Raw genomic sequence first — 22,882 nt, 5'->3', positions numbered from 1 at the left:
TCTAGCCAGAGGTGTTCTTTTTTTTTTTTTTTTTTTTTTTTCCTATTCCTTTGGCCAGAAGAACATCCATCAGAAGTAAGGCAAGGGAGGAGGGGCTCATTAGTTATAGCTCAAATGAACACAGTGTAATTTCTGTACAGATGGTAGGGTAAAGAAAGGGCAATTCAGAGTCAGTAGGCCTACCTATATGATCTCAAGGGTCTTCACCTCCCAGGGTTTGTGAGGATGGGGTTGGGATGGGATGGATTAAATGATCCCTAAGATAATGGACATTATGGAAGGGAGAGGAACTGGCCTTGGGAGCAGGAACCTTGGCTCTGAAAACGTTGTGCTGAGCCTCCACTTCATTGCCTGTAAAGTTGGGGTGATAATATTTAAATTACCCCCCTTCAAGGGCTCTTGTGTGAACCACATAGTATAATATATATAAAGTATTTTTGAATCCTTGTTCTGTATGTAAGTGGAATGTTATTTTGCTTAAATTATTAGCTTCACAGGGGGCTCAAGGGAATGAGTGGATTGATTTATCCAAGATTTCTATTCCTCAAAGTGGGTTTTCTTAAGAATTGTCAATGTATATCGGTGATGGCAAACCTATGACACCTGTGTCGGCACTGACACGCGTAGCCATTTTTGATGACATGTGGCCTCATTCAGAGAAGTCTGGGACTGCATGCCGAGGCGTAGTGTAGATACTCTGTGCACTATAGATGACAATTCTACCTATATTAATTTACCTATTTTGGTTTGTTAAATATAGTTATATATTATAATTGTACATTTTTGTTATTTAAATATAAATATCATGAAATTATGGTTTTTTTTTCTCAAAGTGACACACCACCTGAGTTATGCTTGTTTTTTTGGCGAATTTTGACACACCAAGCTCAAAAGATTGCCATCACTGATGTAATGGTCCTTTCTTGTAACCAATAGGTTATTTCTCAACCCTTATAGTATCTGTACCTGAGAAGTCAGGGTAGTACATGGGTCTAGCTGTAAAATGAAAGGCACCAAAGAAAGATAGGTTTTAGGGTGTGAGACTGTTTCTTAATTTGTACCGTGAAGGGCATAGTCCCAGATTATTTTAATATTTCTACTAAAGCTTGGGAGATGGAGTATGGTGTTTGGTGAAGAAGGTGAGCCTCCTTTATTCCTTCTTTATTGTAGTTTAAATCTAGGTATTGCTGATTTACTTTTGTAGACAAGTTAATTTCATTTGGATTTTATCTTATCAGTTTTCTACTGTCCATGTATTTAAATTCTTGTCTCCACCAAAATCATTGTTACCATTTCTTTTTCAGTCTGCCTCTGGATTGGGCTAATTTAACAGCTATGGATGTTGTTGCAATGAGTAATCTAAGGGTTGGACTTGGGGTGGTGGGTTACTTTGGTGGTTCTCTTTTGTCTTAGCTTGACTGTTCAGTTGGAAAGATTCAATTTTCCTTTTCAGAATTAAGTGTTTGGAAACTGTGTATTTAGTTAGAGAGCTCCAAGGCCCTAGAGAGGGTAGCTCAAAAATCAGAGTGGATTTAGAATGCTAATCATTTTGCTCTTTCCTTTTTAAAGAAGAGTAGCAAATAAGAGTGATTTTAAAGGTTATTTAAACTGTAGAGCAATGTGACTTAGCAAATGGAGAATGAGCCTCTCAGATTTGGAGGACATCTTACTAATAACTGCCTTATTTTTGAGCTGTGAGACTTTGACCAAAATTTAAGCCTACTCTCCTTTCATTCCTCTATCCTTACAGTGGGAGTGCAGCAGTCCTTTTCAATGAACCAAATAGAGAATCCAGAGAATTCTGATAACAAACTGAATCATTTTGACCTATATAGACACCACTGACAGATACACCTTTTTGTTCCAGGACTCGAGCCCCTGTCACATCCATCAACTCCAAGTAAAGGAGGAGTAATGAAGTCAGGAAGTCTCAGCTCAGCTGCTAGGCCAAGGCATAATGAAGAAGAATTGGACCCAACCTGTGCTGCAGCTACCCTAAGAGTACTCCGGGACAGGCTCCCCAAGTTTTCTCCTCTGCCCAGCAGGTCTCTCTCCAGACTTTGTATACCTCCAGAAACATTGTGGTCATGATCCTTGTTGCACAGCTTGATGCCTAAAGTCACAAGATTATTAATGTGCCTTTCTGGTACCATGTTGTTTAGAACTCTTGGTTTTACTGACCAACCTTGCTTATTCTTTAGTTAAACCTTTATTAATAATTTACTTTGGGAAGAGAAGACTGAGTGGGTGAGGTGGTGGGGATCATTACTCTGTTCAGTTATCTATCTGAAAGGCTTTCATGTGGAAGAGAATACACTTGTTCTACAGTATAGAACTAGGGACAATGGGCAGAGGTTACTAGAATGCAGGAGATGTAACCTTTGCCCAATATAAAGAAAGACTTTCTAATAAGCAGAACTATCTAATGATGTAATAGGCTTAAGCCCAATTCCAGGGGAACAGAGTACCCACATTCTGCAGAATGAAGTGCTTCAAAAGTTAGTGAGTTTCCCATTGCTGGAGGTCTTCAAAGACTGGATGACTAATTATTGGACATATTGTAGAAGAGATTCATCAATTGGACATGAGATTGAATTAGGTAATTTCTAAAGATCATTCCAACCTTGAAAGTCTATGAATATATTATTCATATCTTTCAAGGGTCTCAGAATGATTTCCTAATTGTAAAAATGGCCTCTAGGTCATGGTAGGAAGGGTGGAAAGTTGTGGGGAAAAGGAATGTGAAAGTCATAGCAGATAATTATGGAAGGAGGATATTACTTTCTATGGCTAAGACTTTTTAGGATTGCTGGTTTTCAAAGAATACAAATGGGCATTTTGTTTTCAGGAGGAGCACATTACTATATTGATTGATGATAGTAATAATGGATTTTCACAATTGGCCAAATATTTTCAAAAGGCATATAGGAAGCATCTGAAAAATAGACTTTTAGAAGTTACATAGTTAAGGAGTAATTGCTTTTCCAGATAGATCAGTGGTTCCCAAACTTTTTTGGCCTACCACCCCTTTCCAGAAAAAAATATTACTTATCTCCCTGGAAATTAATCTTTAAAAATTTTAATAGCAATTAATAAGAAAGATAAATGCACCTGTGGCCATCACCGCCTCCCTGGATCGCTGCAGCACCCACCAGGGGGTGGTAGCGCCCACTTTGGGAATCACTGAGTTAGATAAACCAATTCTTTCTTGAAATTACCTTTATGAAAGAAGACCACCGGATTTAGTCAGACTTGTGGAACATTGGACAATTCCTTCTTTCTGTAGGCCTCAGTTTCTTCACTTATAAAATGAGAGGTTGGACTAAGGTCTCCTCAAACTCTAAATCCTGTAATCTTAGGCTAGCCTCTTGGGAGCAGTGGAAGAAAAGCACACAGAGCTGAGTGTTCTGCATGTGGCTCCTCCAAATTGAAATCTGAGGCTCATGCCTTAGTTAAGCCTCCCTTGAACAGAGGCACTCAGGTTGCTCTAGGTTTAATTCTAAGACCTTCTCATCTGAAGTTGGGAGAAGTTCTCTGATTATATTCCTAAGCAACCAAAGAGAAAGAAATGCAAGAAAATTGAGATCTCACATTCTATCTTTTCCTGTAACAGATAGTTTCTGTTATAGATAAGTGGCTGAAGAATTATCATCCCCATTTTACAATAGAAGAGACTAGAGTTTAGAAAGGGAAATGACTTCCCTGTGGCCACAAAACTAGGAAATGTCAGAGTTGAGACTGGACTCCAGGCCTTCCAAATCCAACCAAGTCCATTGTTCTTCTTGGAACACCACACGGTCTCTCTCAGGAGACCAGAGTTGAGGTGATGTTGTTACCATCTTTCCCCATTGGCTTTTTCTATGATTTCCAGCATATCAGGAAGTACCCCAGCAGCTTCTGTGGGAGAGTCTGATGACAGCAAGACAAGGAAGCTGGCAGAAGAGCGAGCTAGAGCACCTGTGATGCCCTTTGGGATGGACCTTTACTACTGGGGGGAGGAACAGCCGACAGCAGGGAAGATCCTTAAGTGAGTAGCTGTGTCTGTATGGACCACAGAACACAAAAAGCCATTCCTTCTCCAGCCACTAATGCTTCTTCCATGTCATCTAGCTACCAACCCACCTTAATTCTCCCTTTTTTATTATTGTTGTGTTTTTGTTTTGATAACAGAATTTATGATTTTTTAAAAAAGAAATCTTTCTTGATATCTTTTGTTTGGACAGCACTTTTATCACCAATGTATCCATCTCTCCTTTTCCCCTTCTCAGCAAGCTGCCCTTTATAACAAAGGATAAGAAAGACTAAAAAGCAGTTTAGTACAACTAACCCAGACATTAAACTAGTCTGATATTATCTGTGAGGTTCATACCTATGGTCCTCCAACTCTGCCAAGAAGGCAGGCACCTTCTCTTCTCTCTCCTTTGAGGTCAAGCTTGGTCATGACGATTTCACAATATTCAATTTGGGTTGTTTTGTTACTGTTGTTACTCCCATGACTGTCCTTGTCTATGTGAGGCTTCTTTCCTTTGCCTTTAACTTTGCAAATTGGCCTCTGTGTCTAATAGTATTTATTCTGGCTCCAAGATACATACAGCTTAGTGGCTTTTTAAAATTTCATTCCAAATTGTTTTCCTGAGCAGTTGGACCAGTGTACCACTCCATTCTCAGTGCATCAGTATGCCTGTCTTCCCACTGCCCTTCCAACACTGCCCATTTTAATCTTTTTGTCATCTATAGAGTCTGATCTGAGATGTGAAGCCATGAGCTTTAAAATTTTTGACTTATATTTAGACATAATTTATTATTAGTGACTGGTAGCTTTTTTCATATTGTAATAGCTTGAATATCCTCTTTTGAGAACTGCCTTTCCATGTCTTTTGACTATTAAGAGACTAGTTCTGTTTCTTATATATCAGTTTCCTACACATATCATGGATATTAGACCTTTGCCAAAGAAACTTGCCGTGAAATTTTTTCTTAGTTAATGGCTTTTTTTTCTAGTCCAGCTGTACTGATTTTGTTCATGTAGAAATTTTTTCAATGTTATCTATAATCAAAATTGTTCATTTTGTCTTCTATGATCACCTTAATTACTCATTTAATTAAGAATTCTTCCCCTATCTATGTGTACAAGGTACCTCCTCGAATTCTTTTATTATATGACCTTTTATGTTTAGGTCATGTGTCTATTTGAACTTTATTGTTCAATATGTTGTATATAATGTTTGTCTAAACCTAATTTCTGCCAATCTGCTTTTGAGTTTTTGCAAACTGAAAGTCATTGTCTCAGGAGAGTTCTGTGAAGGATTTCTTTATTTTCAAACCCTCTTACACACACCCTTTCAATTAGTACTGACCTCGTGCTTCAGCCCTTGTATAGAACTTTGTTTTGTATGTCTCTAATGCATTTATACACATATAAACATACATGTATGTTTGTGTGTATACACACACACAAACATGTATATACATGCATGAATATATGTATAGGATCATAGCTCTAAAGGTAGAGGGACTCTCTCAGAGGCCATATAATCCAATCTTCTCATTTTACAGACAATAAACTAAGGTCCAGGGAGGCTCAAGACTCATCCAAGATCACAAAGGTAGTAAGTGTCAGAGATGGAGTTTGAATCCAAGTCCTTTGAGTCTGGAACTAGACCTCAATAGATAGCTATGTTTGGATATTTGTGTCTTAGACTAGGGTCTGGATCTGTAGGGTTGTTGTTGTTGTTATTTTTAATATAGTGAACTCCCAGGTAAGAAAACTTATTCTATTAATTCAGACCAGCACCTTCTTGGCACCTTATAGTGTTATAGGTGTGCCTAGAGCAATGAGAAATTTAATGACATCCAGTATGTGACACAGATGAGACTCAACTTCCTGACTTTAGGAGGCTGTCTCTCTTTATACCACACCATGAACTCTCTGGTTGGCATCTTTCCCTCCTGCTACCCTCTGAACTCCCCAGGGGAAGGAATTTTATTTTATCTAAACTTTGTAACTCATGTAGTACTTACTATGTATGTTGAATAAATGTCTGGATATTTGTCTACCCTTGATACCACTGTCCGTCAAATTGTAGACCTGTCTTGGCTGTCATCATACCTCCTCTCTTTAATTTGAATCTCTCTTCTTTCCTCTGTTCCTCAATCCCATTCTACATTTGGAACAGGGTTATGAGTCAGTGAGAGTAAAAGCAATGGGAAGGAATTAAGGAGAGAAAAAATTAAGAAATGAAAAGTCAGAGATAAAATAATAATGTATTTTCACTTTGAAAGTGGTCATCATGGTCCTTCTACACATATGAAATCTATTCTCTGGCAATTTCATGTCACTGGATATGGCTCTCAGGAAAAATCTAATGGAGACAGTTTTATAAGCAATAAATAATATGTAATGACCTTGAACATTACAAGACCTGGGTTCTCTTTTCACTTCTTTAGCTCCTCCAATGTCTCACTGAAGCACTGACATTTTGTGCTCTGTGATTCTTTTGCTTCTTGACCTCATCTAGAAAATTTTCTCAGTCTATTTTTCAGAAAAAATTTATGGATATTTAGACGTTGGAGGGATCATATTTTCTGTTGTTATTGAAGCTTAAGAAATCATAATATTGACTCACAGAAGCCATTTGTGTTGGCCTTCTGTCTAGGCCCACCTTTGCTTTCCTAGTTTATTCTGACAACCAAAGAGGGATTGTTTCCAGCTAAAAAACCTGAATCTGAGATAAATCTCTTCCCTTTGTGGTGGTTGTTTAAGTGGAATTGTGTTTCTACACAGTTCCCAGTGGGTAAAATCATTATACAACCAATTAACACATGCATTCTTCTGCATTGTTACCTGATGGGTATTAAGAACTTTTTCCTTTAAAGAGTCAGTTCCCTTTGATTGAGGTCAATAAAAAATTAGGGTAGTTATGAAGCAGGAGGCAATAGTATGAAAAAATGAAATACATGATTAGAAATGGTAATGTTGAGGAACATGACATTATATTGTAAAATGCACAGGATTTGAAATCAGCTTCCTTGGACTAGAATTAGGACTATGCACATCACTTAAGGCTTTGACCTTGGACAGATCATTGATCTTTGGAGCCTTTGTTTTTACAGGAGGTTGGACTAGATGATACCATAGGTTTTTTCTGGCTCTGATATTCTCTGATCCTATGATCTATACAGTTTTCTGTGTGCCCTGTAATGATGACTTTAGTTGGGCAAGTAGCTTGAGGAACTGCCTCAGGCTCATTTCTTTGTGTTTAAATGGATATCTTTTTCAAATGAAGACAATAGGTGCACTTTCTGTCCATTTCTCTTTAGCAAATAGCAATAACTAGAGTACTACCATATCTCTAAGAACTGCTGACAAAGAGGGGCTATTCTACCCTTCTCCAGGGACTGATTACACCAGCCTTAGAAGAGGCTGAATTCTTCCAGTACTTCCCTTTCCCATTACTAGTGCCCAGTCAGCCTGATGATACCCTTAAGAGAGCTTAAGAAACAATAATCAGATAATTAACTATGAACATTGTTCAGAGTTAGCCATGAAATTAGTTTTAAAAACCTTTTTTCCCCTTGCTTTCTTCCTTGAAGGCTATGTGGTATAGGAGAAAGAATAGCCTGGAAATACAGAGACCTGAGCTCTATCTAGTCTGAGTTTTGCCATTCATTGGCTTTGTGACCTTGGAAAAATAATTTCTTCTCTTGACCTCAATCTCCTCATCAGACTAGGTGATCTCTGAGACACTTACTAGCTCTCATGTCCCTTGGGTTTCCTTGTTTGATCTTCTATCCTTCCATCACTGCTTTGGTTGCTTCTTTTCTTTGTGGAAACTGTCACAGCTGCCGAAATGATTGTCCTCAAATGTAGGTCGAACTATGATGATCCCCTATATTCAATAACCTCTAATGACTCCCTGTTACCATGGGATCAGATAGAACCTCCTCTTTTGACATTTAAGCTTCTTCACGACCTGTCCATGATCTACCTTTCCATGTCCTACTTTCCATATGCTTCTGCTTCTGTCTTGCTACTTCTCTCTCTCTCTCTCTCTCTCTCCCCCTACTTTTTCTCCCTCTCCCTCTCTTTGTTTCTCTCTGTATTTTTCCGTGTGTGTGTCTCTCTCTGTCTCTGTCTCTCCTCTCTATTTTCTCTTCCTCCCTCCCTCCCATTCTCTCTCTCCCTCACTGCTCATTTCCCATCTCCAGGCTTTTTCCCTGGCTGCCAAGCCTGGAGTGTTCCAGACATTTATCTACTTCTTCTTCACCTCTGTCTCATAGAATCTCTCACTTCATCGTGGAATCGACTCAAAAACCTTCTTCTGTAGGAGGCCTGACTTAGTTTCTGCAGCTGTGAGGGCCATCTATCGCTTTATTTTATGTGCATTGATGCATTTTTCTCCTTTAGAATGCAAACTCTTTGAAGGGAGGGACTGACTTTTTTGCTTTTCTTATGTCTCCAATGCTTACCCAGTGCTCAGTAAATGGTTCATAAACACTTGCTGATTGATTGTCTGCCAGTGAAGACACATATCTGCAGAGAGGTTATATGTGCCCTCAAGTCACGAAGCAAATTAATGATAGATCAGAATTTGAACCCAGTTCTTTATAAAGTCTAGTCATCTTTCCATTGTGCTCTGTGGTCCCAATGGCAATATCGCTTTTATCTGATGGGAATGTTGTGCCAAATAATTATAGAAATTTTGAACCACTCATATAACCTAACTTCTGTTCAGCTCTGTTTTCATTTTTCTAATAACTAGAGTGATTTTCCAAAGTGTTTATAAGATACAAGTTCCAAGCCAATGCAATCTTGTCTGGTTTTATACTAAGGTGTTTAATTCACTCCATAAACCAGACAGAGCAAATGCACACCCAGAGTGATTAAAGCTAAGGGATTTTGCTTAGACCCTAAGGGAAGATGATCTGAGAGAGACTTTGGTGATAGGATTTTTTAAAAAAGTGTGTGTGTGTGTGTGTGTGCGCGCGCGCGTTCGGTATGAGGTGTAAGGTGTGAGCTCAGAATTTTCTCGTCTGACTATACTGCACACATATTGTATGTTCCTCCCTGTGAAATTTTTATCCTGTGTACATTTTACCAAAGGTTCTTCAGAGGCACCTCTTATTACAAGATAATGAACCTAATAATTACTCTACTGTGGTGCATTCCACTAATGTTAAATGGCTGGAACAGAAGCAGCCATTTCAAAGTAGCATCAATATACAGAGTGATACTAAATCCTTTTAGTGTTGTTTTAGCATTTGATTGTTATTATTATTATGTGGAAGGTCACAAGTAAAAGAGCAGAACAACTGGCCTAGCAGGTAGAGATCCACACTCTGTACTACTATTGTATTTGTGTATATTTGTGTGTATTCAGTTTAATAAACATTTATTAGGCTTCTGCTGTGAGCCCAGCACTGTGCTAAGCTCTGGGGATACAAAAAGAAACAAAAGACAGCCCCTGACCTCAAGGAACTTACACTCTTTTTTTTTTTTTTTAATTCATAGCACTTTTGATAGTAGAAAAAAAAACAGAAACAAAGTTGGTCCCCATTGATTGGGAAATGACAGAGGAAAGTGGGGTATGTTAGTGTCATGTCATATTTAATTACTCTGTAAGAAGCGATGACTGTGAGGAATACAGAGAAACAAAACCCCTCTTCATCAGCCCTCATTCTTTTCCCCTTTGCTCTGATGCAGAGGTGCTCATAGCCTTGCCAAGGTCAAACCCTGCACTTGTGATCTTGGACATATCCCCTTGAGAGGGGGGTCCTCTTTCATTCTCCTTATCTGCTGAATCCTTTGCTGCTGTCCATGTCGCCTCCATCCTTCAAAAACCTTCACCTGACCCTGCTATCCCCTCATGCTAAGGCACTTACAATCTAATGTGTACACACACACACACACACACACACACACACACACACACACACACATCCCCCCTCCTCCCCCCTGATGGCACACGTAGTGTTCTTTGTGGTTTACATCTGTGTATAATATTCCCATCTGGCCACACCTCACTTTACTTTCTTTCAAGTAATCTCTGTTCTAACCACATAAGATTTCCCTCCACCTAGTGTTTTCATCTATCCTTTTCTCATTCATTCTTGGAATGGGCTCCCCCCATTCCGCCCCATTTCACCTGCAGCACCACCACTTCCCCTCCCCAAATGCCCTATCTCTAAGCTCCTCCATTCCTTCAAGGTCCTACTCTGATGCCATCTCTTATATGAACTTTCCCCACCGCTGCTGAAAGCCATCGTCCTCTAGTTTTTTGTATCCCTTTGTTTGGGGATCTGATTTTGGAACTGATTTTACTCTCTTCTTGTCACAGTCACTTGTGCTCATGCCTTCACCTTAGACAACAAGGAGAGCCTATTTTATATTCATTTCTAAATGCCTGTTGCAAGGCACAGAAAACTTCATACACAGCAGGCACTTAATAGATGCTTTTTGAATGAATGGTATCCCTATGATACTTGTATTTTATGACTCTAAATCTATAGGACATAGGATGTTTTTAGTCAGAGGGAGCACATATGTAGATTTCAATACATGTGAATTTATTTTAATTCAGCTCAGTATGCAATTACAGGCTGATTATTGTTCCCGTCTATTCACCCTCCCCTTCAGCTGAGCATAAGGCAGTGTCTACTTGTACAGCACACCGCTGTAAGGGGCAAGGCCTGGTGGGAAAACATCCGTGTATGTTGTCTTTAGGAACAAAACCATTGCTGGGCTAAAAAGGTCACCAGCTATCTTCTAACTCTAAAGAAATGTAAACTCTTACTTCCGTCTGTCTATCTGTGTCTGTCTCTCACTCATACACATCCCCTGCATAATGTCTCTGCCTCTCGACATGCACATCCCTGTGTTTGTGCGTACACCAGACTCTCAGAGGTTTACTAACTTGTCCGAGCTTGCACAGTGTTGGAGCTAAGATTCAAATTGAAGTTTTCTGATTGCAAGGCCATTGTTTTCCCCTCTACCAAGTTGCCTCCATGTGGATTAGTGGATCAACTACTGGACTTGCAGTCAGGAAGGCCTGGGCCCATATTCTACCTCTAACATTTAATAGTGCTGTGAATGTAGAAATGTTAATGGCTTAGGGAGGAAGAACTCATATATTAAAATAAAATAAAATAAAATAAAAGGAGAAAAAGAGCCTTGGACTATTTGGCTTATTGTCTCTGGGCCCACATGCACTTGCTTTCCTGTTGGAACACTAGGGAAATGGCTTCCTTTTATTAGGATGTTTCTCTGAGCAGACTAGATGCTTTTTGCCCCCCATTCCCCATTTCAAGACTAAGTGCCTAGAGGAAGTCTCTAGTACCATGGCAGATGTGTGACTTACTCTGGGATTGGTGACAGGACTCTGAATAGGCTCCTTCTCTCTGTATGATCTCAGACAAGTCATTTCAGTTCTCTGAGCCTCCATTTTCCCATGTACAGAATGAAAGGGTTTGGTTGAGATGATTTCTAAGATCCCTTCCAGCTCTGATCCTAAATCATTCCCCATCTGTCAAAGGGGGATGATAATTCCTGACTTTCCTTCCCTCTGCTTCCTTCACAGAATTGTTATGAGAACACATATTTGATCTGAAAAATATAAAACACTTTAGAAATGTAAGGCATGGTCACATATTACATACCTTATAAAGCCAGAATTAGGTGACATCTGTACTTATGTGCTATATATACAACGTGCTACATACACGTGGTGGTGGTGGTGACTTGGGGGGAGTATTTCCAAAGAAAGACCAATGCTTTCACATCTTTCTCTAGTCTTTTCTCTTTTTCAAAATTCCAAATTGCTTTACACAATGGTTAGATCAGTACATAGTTCCACCAAGAATGCATTCATGTGCTCACCTTCCCACAGTCCCTCCTACCATGATTGTATTCATCTTTTGTCCCTTTTGCCAATTTAAGGGGTATGAGGGAATATGTTAGAGTTCAAAACATGATATTTTTATAAGTAAATCATATTATATACATTTTTATTCTTCTTAAAATGAACAAACTCTGTAAAGAGTGATAAAAGATAAACATTACATAAAATATTTAGACCATAAACTAGATGCTTATCTATAATTGTTTAATTTGGTATATTTTGCTTTACCCCAAATTGTCATTTTCCTCATCACTTCAAAATTTTATAAACTATTACATTTCTTTTTTTTTTTTTAAACCCTTACTTTCTGTCTTGGAGTTAATACTGTGTATTGGCTCCAAGGCAGAAGAGTGGTAAGGGTAGGCAATGGGGGCCAAGTGACTTGCCCAAGGTCACACAGCTGGGAAGTGTCTGAGGCCATATTTGAACCTAGGACCTCCTATCTCTAGGCCTGGCTCTCAATCCACTGAGCTACTCAGCTGCCCCCTAAACTATTACATTTCTAATAATAACCCCTTTGGTATGTGTTGCATCTCTTATAGAGACTGTAATGCCCTATAAGAACCAAGAACCAAGAACCAAGACTCTCTTACCTAAATTTGATTTTTCTTCCAGCAACTATTTTTGGAGAAAGTAACCTAATATAATAGAAAGATTCCTGAACCTTCACTGGTTTCAGGAAACCTGAGTGTAAATCTCAACTCTGACAGTGACTTTTGGCTATGTCGCTTTATCTTTTTTGAACCTCAGTTTCCTCATCTGTAAAATGGGAATCATCTTGTAGGATCTCTCTCACAGGGTAAAATTATAAATATAGTTTCTTATAAACTTTTAATTACTTTGAGAATATAAGTTGTTGGTACTCTCAGGACCCAGTGAACAGTAGGAATATAAATGTCCAATGAATTGAATTGATAAGTGTAGCTAAGCCCCAGGATCTTTCATTGATCACTCTTGTATATTTTTATGCTTGGTATCTTTTTATTACAGATTAGAAGATCATATGTCCAGATAATAACAATTCACAATTACATGGTATTCCATGGACCTGCTGCCATATTACTCTTAAAACATTATGCTGCATATTCTATAGGAAACTGCACAGAAGACTGGCATGGTGGGGAGAAGACCCAGCTCTGTTGCTTAGGTCCTGCTTAGCTCCTGGTGTGATACTAAGCTAGTCAGTTTACAACTAAGGGCCTTGGTTTGCCCATCTGTAAAATAAGGGCATTGGTCTAGGTCAGTGTTGAGGAAGGTTTTCAAGTTCATGTGCCCAAACTTCAACTTCAAGCTGCTTGTGAGTCTCCTGCATTACAGTGCTCACTTTGGGTGGCTGGACAGAGGGCTGGGGCATGCAAAACAATGTCTTCAGGCTCTGGGAAGAGGGGAAACCGAGCAGCTCCGCACCATGCTGGCTGGGCACGTGTGCCAATACTTTGCTAATGCTGGCCTAGGTCTCAAATTCTTATGGCCCTATGAAAGCCTAGCCCATGAATTGCTAGAACAGGAAGTTGGATTCAGCCTTTATATAAGTTAAACATTTATACAATACTATACTATAACACAATATAATTCACAATTGTATTATGTTATATTATTAAATTCTGTATACTCTAAAGCTTATTACCTTATAAACTGGATTTTCATTATACAAAGAGAGATTAGACCAGTGATTTCACTAGTATAGGAGTCTTCTGAGTCAGAAAACTCCCCCAGTAGTGTATATCAGCACCATCTTTACAATTTATAGTCTTTGTTGCCTAGAGCATTGAGAAGTTAAATAATTTACCCCAAATCATACAGTGTAAGGGGGGGAAAAGGGGTTTTATGGGTTCAATATATTAAAAGGTGGTTGCCAGGGGAAATTTCCCCAATTAAGGAATAATCTCATCAAAAAATTGACTTTTATGGGAGTTTATTTATTTACAATTTAGGAAGATTGAAGGTAGGGAGATTGAGAGAGAGAAACTCTGGCCCAGACCAGAGGCCTGGACCAGGTAAGAATTTAGAGGCCCAGCAGAGGGGCACAGAGGTTAATTAAACAAGGCTTCTAGCCACAAGGCCTCCTCCAATAAGAGAGGCCTCCTTAAGGCTAGAGCCTCCAGAAACGCCAAGGAAAGAGAAAGAGAGTCAGTCTAACTTACCCACGTGACAATTCAAAGGGAAGCAGTCAGAGGTCCCACCAGAGTCTCAGCATTCCAACACTCCTCCGTGAACCAGAAGAGGTCCTCACCTGATGCTGTCTTACACCCAATACCTCAGCTGACTAAGGATCCTCTCCTTTTAAAGGGGTCACTTATGTGTCACTTCCTGCTCCTCCCTCCTAATTCACATGTCCAATCACAATAGACGTTTCTCATAGAAAGAGTAGGGGGCGGTGCCTCAATTTTGATTGGTTACTCACTCTAGCACACGTGGTTTAGGACTTCCCAGAATTGGAAGGTACTCCCACCTTTGTGTAGACTTAATTTAATTATCACAATCTGCCCATACAGGTGGCACTGACCCTGTCTCTAGGGGAAATGACCGGGCAGATACTGCTGCAAAGCTAGCAGCCATAGAAGGGCCTGAATTGATTTTAACATTGACAATCACTGATGACTTAAATTTATCACTTTCCTATAATGAGAAGGAAGAGAAAAAATGGAAGCAGAACTTTAAAGCTAAACAAATGAATGGAGTATGGGTGTCCTCTGAAGGAAAACCCCTGTTCCCTAGAAACTTTTATCAACAAATTTGCCAATTTATTCATAAAAATGGTCATTTTGGTACCCAGGGCATCGTGGACTCTGTTAAAAGGGTATGGATAGCTCCTGGCATAACCACTATAGCGTCTAAAGTATGTGCAGCTTGCCCTACCTGCCAAGCATATAACCAACATGCCTTTCATGGAAAAGCTTTTGGTGGGCGTCCTCTGGCTTACACTCCTTTTGAGCACCTGCCGATTGATTACATAACAATGCTAAAGGCTGGTCAACATAAATTTTGCCTAGTCATAGTGGATCAACTGACCAGATGGCCGGAAGCATTTCCTACTGCCTGAGCCACAGCAGCTTTTGTTGCCAAGGTGCTTTTAAAAGAAATCACTCCTCGTTTTGACCTGCCTGCACGTATTGACTCGGACAGGGGAAGTCACTTTACTGATTCAGCTTTATCTGAAATATTTTCCTGTTTGGGGATAACTCCCAAATTCCATGTACCGTATCACCCCCAGAGTTCAGGCCAAGTTGAAAGGATGAACAGAGAACTTAAAACTGTAATTGGCAAATTATGCACTGAGACACATTTGAACTGGCCTGAAATTCTCCCTCTAGCTCTATTTTATCTTAGAAGCAGGCCCAGGGGTGATCTACATATCTCACCATATGAGATGCTTTTTGGACATCCCCCTCTACAGGCTAAGCCTTTTTCTCCTGCATATACATCACTATTAAGAGGAGATACTTCAATTGCTTCCTATGTACAGGAATTGCAGCATAAACTGTGTGAACTCCATGAATCTGGAATTGCAGTACAAGCAGGACCCATAGATTTTTCACTTCATGATCTGAACCCAGGCAACAAGGTATATATAAAGAATTTCCAGCACACTGGAACAACTCAGCCTTCTTGAGAAGGTCCATTTCAAATATTGTTAACCACTCCAACAGCTATAAAAATTGGAGAAAAAGACTCTTGGATTCATTGCTCACATGTAAAGAGAGCACCTTCTATAAAAACGGATTGTCTGTATCCTATTATAAGCATTGGAGAGAATAGTCCATAAAAAGTGGACACCATTTTTGGAACACATTGAATTCCTGAATTTTTATTTGGCTATTGCCTTTTACTTTTCTAATAGAATATTTTATTTTTTCCCATTTTTAAATTTCTTATACTTAAAATACATATAATCAATATTAATTTTTGATTCTGCAGTAATATGATATAATATTAATTCATATTCACAGAGCCCTAGACTATGGCAACCTGTCATTTATTGTTAAATATTGTAAGACTATGATTAATGATTATGTCTGATTCCAGAAGAAGGGAACAACAGAGCCACCATACAGTGAAAAAAAGCACAAGGTCATGGAGACCAACCAGTCCCATTGGGATTGATGAGAAACATATAGTGCCATGGAGCACAAGGTCAAAAAAGACCATACCAATCCAACTAGGATTGTTGAACTTGTATGCTAATACTAAAGGACTTGAACCTAGTGTGAGACTCAAAGTTGCCATACTTAACATATCTTAAGTCGTAGGACTCTTCGTACTACACTACCAGTCAAGTACCGAAGGTTAGCAATCATCATTCTGGCTCCACTATCCCTGAGAATGAAGCGAAATCAGACCAGAGAATGACATTTCCCTTTTACATAAAAATCTAGACCTCTTTTCTCTTATGATATGTCAACTTGCTGTAGTCTTGGCTGCAAATGAGCAAGTGCAATATTACTGCATTGTGTTTTTACAGATTTATGGTACAGAATTTATTTTAATTGGACCCTAACATAAGGGCCTATTATGAATTTATTCTTGTTTACTTAAAAATTTTACATACATAGATTTTTTGATATTTTGATTCTTATTTTGAATTTTTATCTCTCCCAAAATTTAATTTTCTTGTGTTTTTAGTTTTTCTTTTGAGAATTGACTCATACACCCCCATAACTTAACAACGTGTTATGAGCTGATTTGGGTGTTTCCTTTTTAAACACCCTCTTCAGGGGGGATTGTATTTTTATAAAAATCCAAGCCTTAAAATTTTGTCCGAGAAAAATTTTTTCAGAAAAAGAAGTCTGCTAATGCTTTGAAACCAGAAAATGGACTATTTGCCTGCAGAAACCTACACCGAATCAAGATGATCCAGAAAAGATGCCTACATAAATCTACACTGAATCAAGACAATCCAAAATGAACTTTGGGGTGCAACTAATTGAACTTGAGAGGATTGAAATCAATTACTTAAATCGTAAACTCTTATGCCAAAGGGGATTGCCCACTAATTGGCTTTTTGTCAATGCGCCTAGCAAAACATTGGTTTTGCTCTCTCTCTTTCTATCTCCTCTACTTACCTCTTATCTCTAACTATTGTAGTTAGAACTTTAGGGGCACAAGATGATTTTGTCAAATGATCAAATTGGGAAGGCCAGTCTCCCAAATGATCACAGGGGGGGATTGTGATAATTAAATTAAGTCTACACAAAGGTGGGAGCACCTTCCAATTCTGGGAGGTCCTAAACCACGTGTGCTAGAGTGAGTAACCAATCAAAATTGAGGCACCGCCCCCTACTCTTTCTATGAGAAATGTCTATTGTGATTGGACATGTGAATTAGGAGGGAGGAGCAGGAAGTGACACATAAGTGACCCCTTTAAAAGAAGAGGATCCTTAGTCAGCTGAGGTATTGGATGTAAGACAGCATCAGGTGAGGATCTCTTCTGGTTCACGGAGGAGTGTTGGAATGCTGAGACTCTGGTGGGACCTCTGACTGCTTCCCTTTGAATTGTCACGTGGGTAAGTTAGACTGACTCTCTTTCTCTTTCCTTGGCGTTTCTGGAGGCTCTAGCCTTAAGGAGGCCTCTCTTATTGGAGGAGGCCTTGTGGCTAGAAGCCTTGTTTAATTAACCTCTGTGCCCCTCTGCTGGGCCTCTAAATTCTTACCTGGTCCAGGCCTCTGGTCTGGGCCAGAGTTTCTCTCTCTCAATCTCCCTACCTTCAATCTTCCTAAATTGTAAATAAATAAACTCCCATAAAAGTCAATGTTTTGATGAGATTATTCCTTAATTGGGGAAATTTCCCCTGGCAACCACCTTTTAATATATTGAACCCATAAAACCCCTTTTCCCCCCTTACAACAACCATTATGTGTCAGAAGCCAGGCTCAAACTTCTTTCTGACTCTGAGGCCATTTCTCTTTCTACTACACCAGGATTACCTCTTTTCACTGGACCACAATCTGTTTCTTCTTTTCTGTCTGTGTTTTCAAAACTACCACTATGCAGAATAGTTCAGTGCCCTTCATGTTTTTTTATACTTGGAAATGATTAGCCACAGGATTTACTTTCTCCTCTATGGAGGCTGCTTCTCTCTTGGGCTCTAGACTAAGCCAGCCTTTTAAGGTCCTTAAGGTGGTTAAATTTTCACAAAGTTCTTGAGGAACATTTACCCATGAGATCAACTAAACTGAAGCTCTTGTTTGCATTGCAAATGAGCTTTTCAAATCCTAAATGAAATCAATTACATCTATCATTGTTTGTGGACTGTTAGATTTTTGTTCTTCCCAATAAAACTGAGGGCAAACAGTGAACTTCCCAGCCTGCAGAGATGCCAGACCAACCAAGAATAATTTTAGTAAGGGCATGCATGCCTGGGATTACAGAGTATTGGCCAAGTCTCTGATTTAGGCTAGAATAGAAGCATGTTGAATTCCAAGGAAGTCATAGGAAATGGAAGGAGACCTCTTTAAAATTCATTCATGTCTGGATCTTGGTTTGTAGTACACTGGAAGTTAAAGATTCCCTGATTTCTGTCCAATGCCAAAAAAAATCCAAGTAGAAAAAAATGGCTTAGTGGAAAGTCAGAAAACTCTAGTTTACATCTTGGCTATGTGAACTTGGACAACTCATTTCACCACTTTAGGCCCAACTTCATCCATCCATGAAATAAAGGGATTAGACTAAATCCTTAAGCTCCCTCTTAGCTGACATTCTGTGGTTCTGGGTGTAGTGGCATAGTAGGTTCTCTGTAGTGTGTAAGATAGTGTTTCTATCACAAAGCGTGGTAGTCAACCTATTTAGATTATTCAGAATTTGATTAATCAGCATCAGCATGATTCCAGAAATGTTCTTTTCCAGGTTCTAAGTGCTAGGAGTATTAAGTCAATTTATGATCATTTATCTGTAGTATTAGGGGATGAAGTGTCAACAGTTTGGATTATGTTTAAATGTACTTGGAACCCCATGCTTATGAACAATAGAACTGTGGCTTCCCTTTCATTAAAGTTCAGCCTGAATCCTTAGTTAGGAACTGTGGAGCATAGAGACCTTAGAACATGGAACATCAGGACTGGGAAAGGGGCCTTAGAAATAGAATATCATACTGGGAGGGACCTTAAAACATGAAACATCGGAACTGGGAGAGGGCCCTTAGAACATGGAACATCTGGGGAGGGACCTTAGAACATGGAATGCTAATACTTTAGAATTTTAGTTAGTACTTTAGAAAGGACTTTAGAATTTGATAGAATATTAAAACTGGAAATTACCTTAGAACAAAGAACATCAAAGCCAGACTGTCCCTCCCTTAGATATCATGTAGTCTAAATCTCTCATTTGCTGTAGGAGGGATCTGGAATTTCCTAGAGAAGAAAAATGCTTTGCCAAGGTCACACACAATGAGTCCATGGATTGTTCCACTGTGCTCCATTCTCTTGGAGACCCATGTCCTTACTGCTGTCTTCTTTGGCCTAGGAGAAACAAAGCCTATTTGAGTTAGGAGAGTGTTTTAGATCTCTCTTGTTACCTTGTACCACTTCAGAGGAGTTTCCCCCTAGGGTTAACTTTAAGTAATGACAATTCCCAAAATGCCTGGCTCCAGTACCAAGTGTGGAAGAGAATCAGAGCATCTACCTAGAGAAGAAAGACTGTGTGTGAGTTGCTGCCTGGGATATTCTGGCTCTGCTTTTATCTGACTCCAGGGGCATTTTTGAAGTCATGAGAGTAATAGCAATAACAATGATGATAAATAGCTCACAATTCTAGAGCACTTGAAGGTTTACAATGCTCATCTGTAAGGAAACCAAGATTCTAATCTTTGTTCTACCACAAATTCATTAACTGATCTCTCTGGGCCTCAGTTCCCTCCTATAGCATTCAATTTAAGTTGTTTTGTGTTGACCTGGGAGGACTTGAGTTCAATTCTGGGCTTTGATTCAGAGATTCCCCTGGGCACTGACACTTCCTGTCTGTATCATTGTGTATTTTGTTTTTCCTGATTCTGTTTACTTCACTTTTCCATATTCATCATATTCATCATTTGTTACAACACAGGAATATTCTATTACATTCCTGCACCACAACTTGTTTAACCATTCCCTAATCCATGGCATCTACTTTGTTTCTAATTCTTTGCTTTTATCAAAAAAAAAAAAACAACAACAAAAAAAAAAACAACAACCCAGCATTCTGCTCTACATATTTTGGTGTAAATTTGGCAGACTTTCCTCTTTATCCTTGACCTTCTTCGGGCATTTGCCTTGCAGTGGAATCTCTGAATGAGAGAGTAAGGACGTTTTAGACACTTTCCTTTATATAAATTCCAAATGTTTTCCAGAATGGTTGGACCAATTCACAGCTTCCGCAATGATACTGTTTGTCTTTCTTGCCACAGCATTGACTTGTCCTATCTTTTGTCAACTTTGCTCATTTTCTGTGTGTGAGATGAAACCTCAGAGTTGCTTTGTTTGCATTTCTCTTATTAGTGATTTGGAACACTACATTTATAGTTTGTAATTTTTCTTTTGAGAACTGTCTCCATATCTTTAGGTCACTTATCTTTTAAGGAATGGTTTTTATCTTAAATATTTCTGCTAATTGCCTATATATCTTTGGCATTAGATGCTTATCAGAAATAATTGGTGCAAAGATTTTTTTTCCTAGTTTTATTTATTTTCTTATTTCTTAGTTGTATTAATTTTTTTGTGCAAAAACCTTTCAATTTCATGTAATCATACTTAACTATTTTATCTTTATAATTACATCTGTCCCTTGTTTGGTTAAGAATTTACTCTCTTGGGGGCAATGAGGTGGCCCAGTAGATTGAGAACCAAGCCTAAAGACGGGAAATTCTGGTTCAAATCTGGCCTCAGACACTTCCTAGCTGTGTGACCCTGGGCAGGACACTTAACCCCATTGCCTGTCCCTTACCCCTCTTCTGTCTTGGAACCAATGCATAGTATTGATTCTTACTGGATGGTAAGGATTTAATAAAAGAAAGGAATTTACCCCCTCAACATAGCTGTGAAAGGTACCTGATTTGGTCCTCTCTTAATTAAAAAAAAGTTATAAAACCTTCTCTTTTCTTCCTCTCTCACTCAATTGAAATTGATTTCTCCCTCAAATTTTCCCAGAGTACTTTGTCTGGATTTCTGCTTTGTCCTTAAAGTATTCTATCTCATATCACACTTTTTTTGGGTAGGTTTCATATTTCCCTTCATAAACTGTAGGCTTTTTGAAAGAAGGGAACCATCATTTTCTAGCTTTGTATTTTCAGGACTTAGCACAGTGTTTTGTATATAGCAGGATCTGGATGAATGATTAGTCTTCATTCACAGAAGACTTACAGGTGAAAGGGATGCACTCACAGATAATCTGGGACTCTGGAATGATATGGGAAAAAGTGTGTTTTTATGTATAACAATATCTCCCTTATGGATTTCACAGGTTTGGTTCCCAGCATCGGTTCTGGAAGCCAAATGAGACAGAAGAGGAAGTAGAGAGTACAGAAATTGCTGAGATGTTGAAGAGTCGCTACATAACCTTTGCTGGCAAATTTGAGCCTGTGAAGCACAAATGTGGAGCCCCTATGCCCAATGGGAGCCTCTGTGAGAGGCAGGATCGGCTGAAGGTGTGGGGCCAAGAGGGTTTTGCTTTATTTTTCAAGTGAGTGGAGTTAGGGAGGAGGATAAGGAAGGACTGGGATATGGAAACAAAAAGGGAAAAGAAGGAAAGAAAGAACAAGAGGGTTACTGAAGCACTTTTTTTCTTTTTTTGAAAGAAAAGAATGGAAGGAAGGCCAGCTTTGAAAGCTACAAGTAATTCATAGTATATACTAAAAAAAAAGTAAGCTGGTCATAATAGAGATCCTTAGTTTTCATGTACAATCTTTTTTCCTTGTTCTCTGCATATGCTATTATTTAACAAGTACAGAATAAAAATAAAAATTAATATTAAAATATACAGATATAGCACTATCACTAGAAAATAGAAAATGAGTCAATCATCCCAAACCTACTTTGCAAGTAGAGAGAGTGATATTATACAGACACAAAACTCCAATACATTGTTACCCACCCTTAACATTCAGCACTGTCATCATTATGGAGAAACTTGGATCTGTCCCTTCTCCTCTTTATTTCCCTGACCTACTCTTCAGGTCCCTCTTTGACAAGCCCATCTTTAATCTTCACGATAACCTAATTTCATATCGATGGATATGAATGGAAGAGGAGAAGAGGAGCCCAGGATTTTCCCTGCAGGCCACACCTATTTAAGTACTCCTTTTTTGGTATGGAGACAACTTGGCTAATGTTGCAGAAAACAAGAGAAATCGTGGAGCAGTGGAAATCTGTCCTGCTTTAAAAACAAACAAAAAAAAGCACTGCCTAGATCATTATCCATGCAGTGCCTGGGAATCAAGCCTACATAAAGCAAGTTATTTAAATGATGCTTTACCATTTGTTCTGAGAGGTAGAGTGTGATTAATATTTTAAATGATGGCGAAGAGAGATGATCTTTGATGCTTTAAAGAAACCTTTTGTATGATAGGTGAGGATAAAATTATGGAAGCATACTATAGAGAAAAGAGCATTGGATTTGGAGTCTAAAGAAATGGGTTCAAATCCTGCCTCTTTCACTTAGTCCCTATGTTCCTTTGGGCAAGTCCATTGCCCTCTTTGGGTCTCATTTTCCTTAGCTATAAAATAGAGATGGGAGGAGGATGACCGGGAGAAGGAGGCTTAGCTGATCTCAATGATCCTTTCCAGTGATAAATTCTGTGATCCTGCAATCTGGTTTATTCTTTCAAATAAGCTCTAATCTTCTCTTTCCTTTCAAAATCTCAGAGGAGGATTTTGATGCAGGGAAAGTCCCTTCTAACTCCTATCTTCTCATATAATTGATCACTTGTAAAAGCATTAACAGCTTCCTTTCTCTTCCTTCCTTCCTTCCTTCCTTCCTTCCTTCCTTCCTTCCTTCCTTCCTTCCTTCCTTCCTTCCC

The 22,882-nt window shown here is 39.0% G+C and overlaps 1 protein-coding gene across 1 annotated transcript in view; it reads left to right on the top strand.

Moving 5' to 3' along the window:
* The window catches only part of UVSSA (UV stimulated scaffold protein A), a 113,660-nt gene that overhangs the window by 72,424 nt on the left and 18,354 nt on the right, over window positions 1-22,882 (top strand). Inside the window, exons 8-10 of the mRNA XM_044680412.1 lie at window positions 1,868-2,045; window positions 3,872-4,027; window positions 21,328-21,511. Coding sequence (XP_044536347.1) covers window positions 1,868-2,045; window positions 3,872-4,027; window positions 21,328-21,511 — 518 coding nt within the window. The remainder of the gene's footprint in view (window positions 1-1,867; window positions 2,046-3,871; window positions 4,028-21,327; window positions 21,512-22,882) is intronic.

Source organism: Gracilinanus agilis, chromosome 6 (assembly GCF_016433145.1).
Source record: "Gracilinanus agilis isolate LMUSP501 chromosome 6, AgileGrace, whole genome shotgun sequence".
Classification (NCBI taxonomy): domain Eukaryota; kingdom Metazoa; phylum Chordata; class Mammalia; order Didelphimorphia; family Didelphidae; genus Gracilinanus; species Gracilinanus agilis.
The sequence above is the reverse complement of the archived record's forward strand: the minus strand, read 5'-3'. Positions and strand labels throughout refer to the sequence as shown.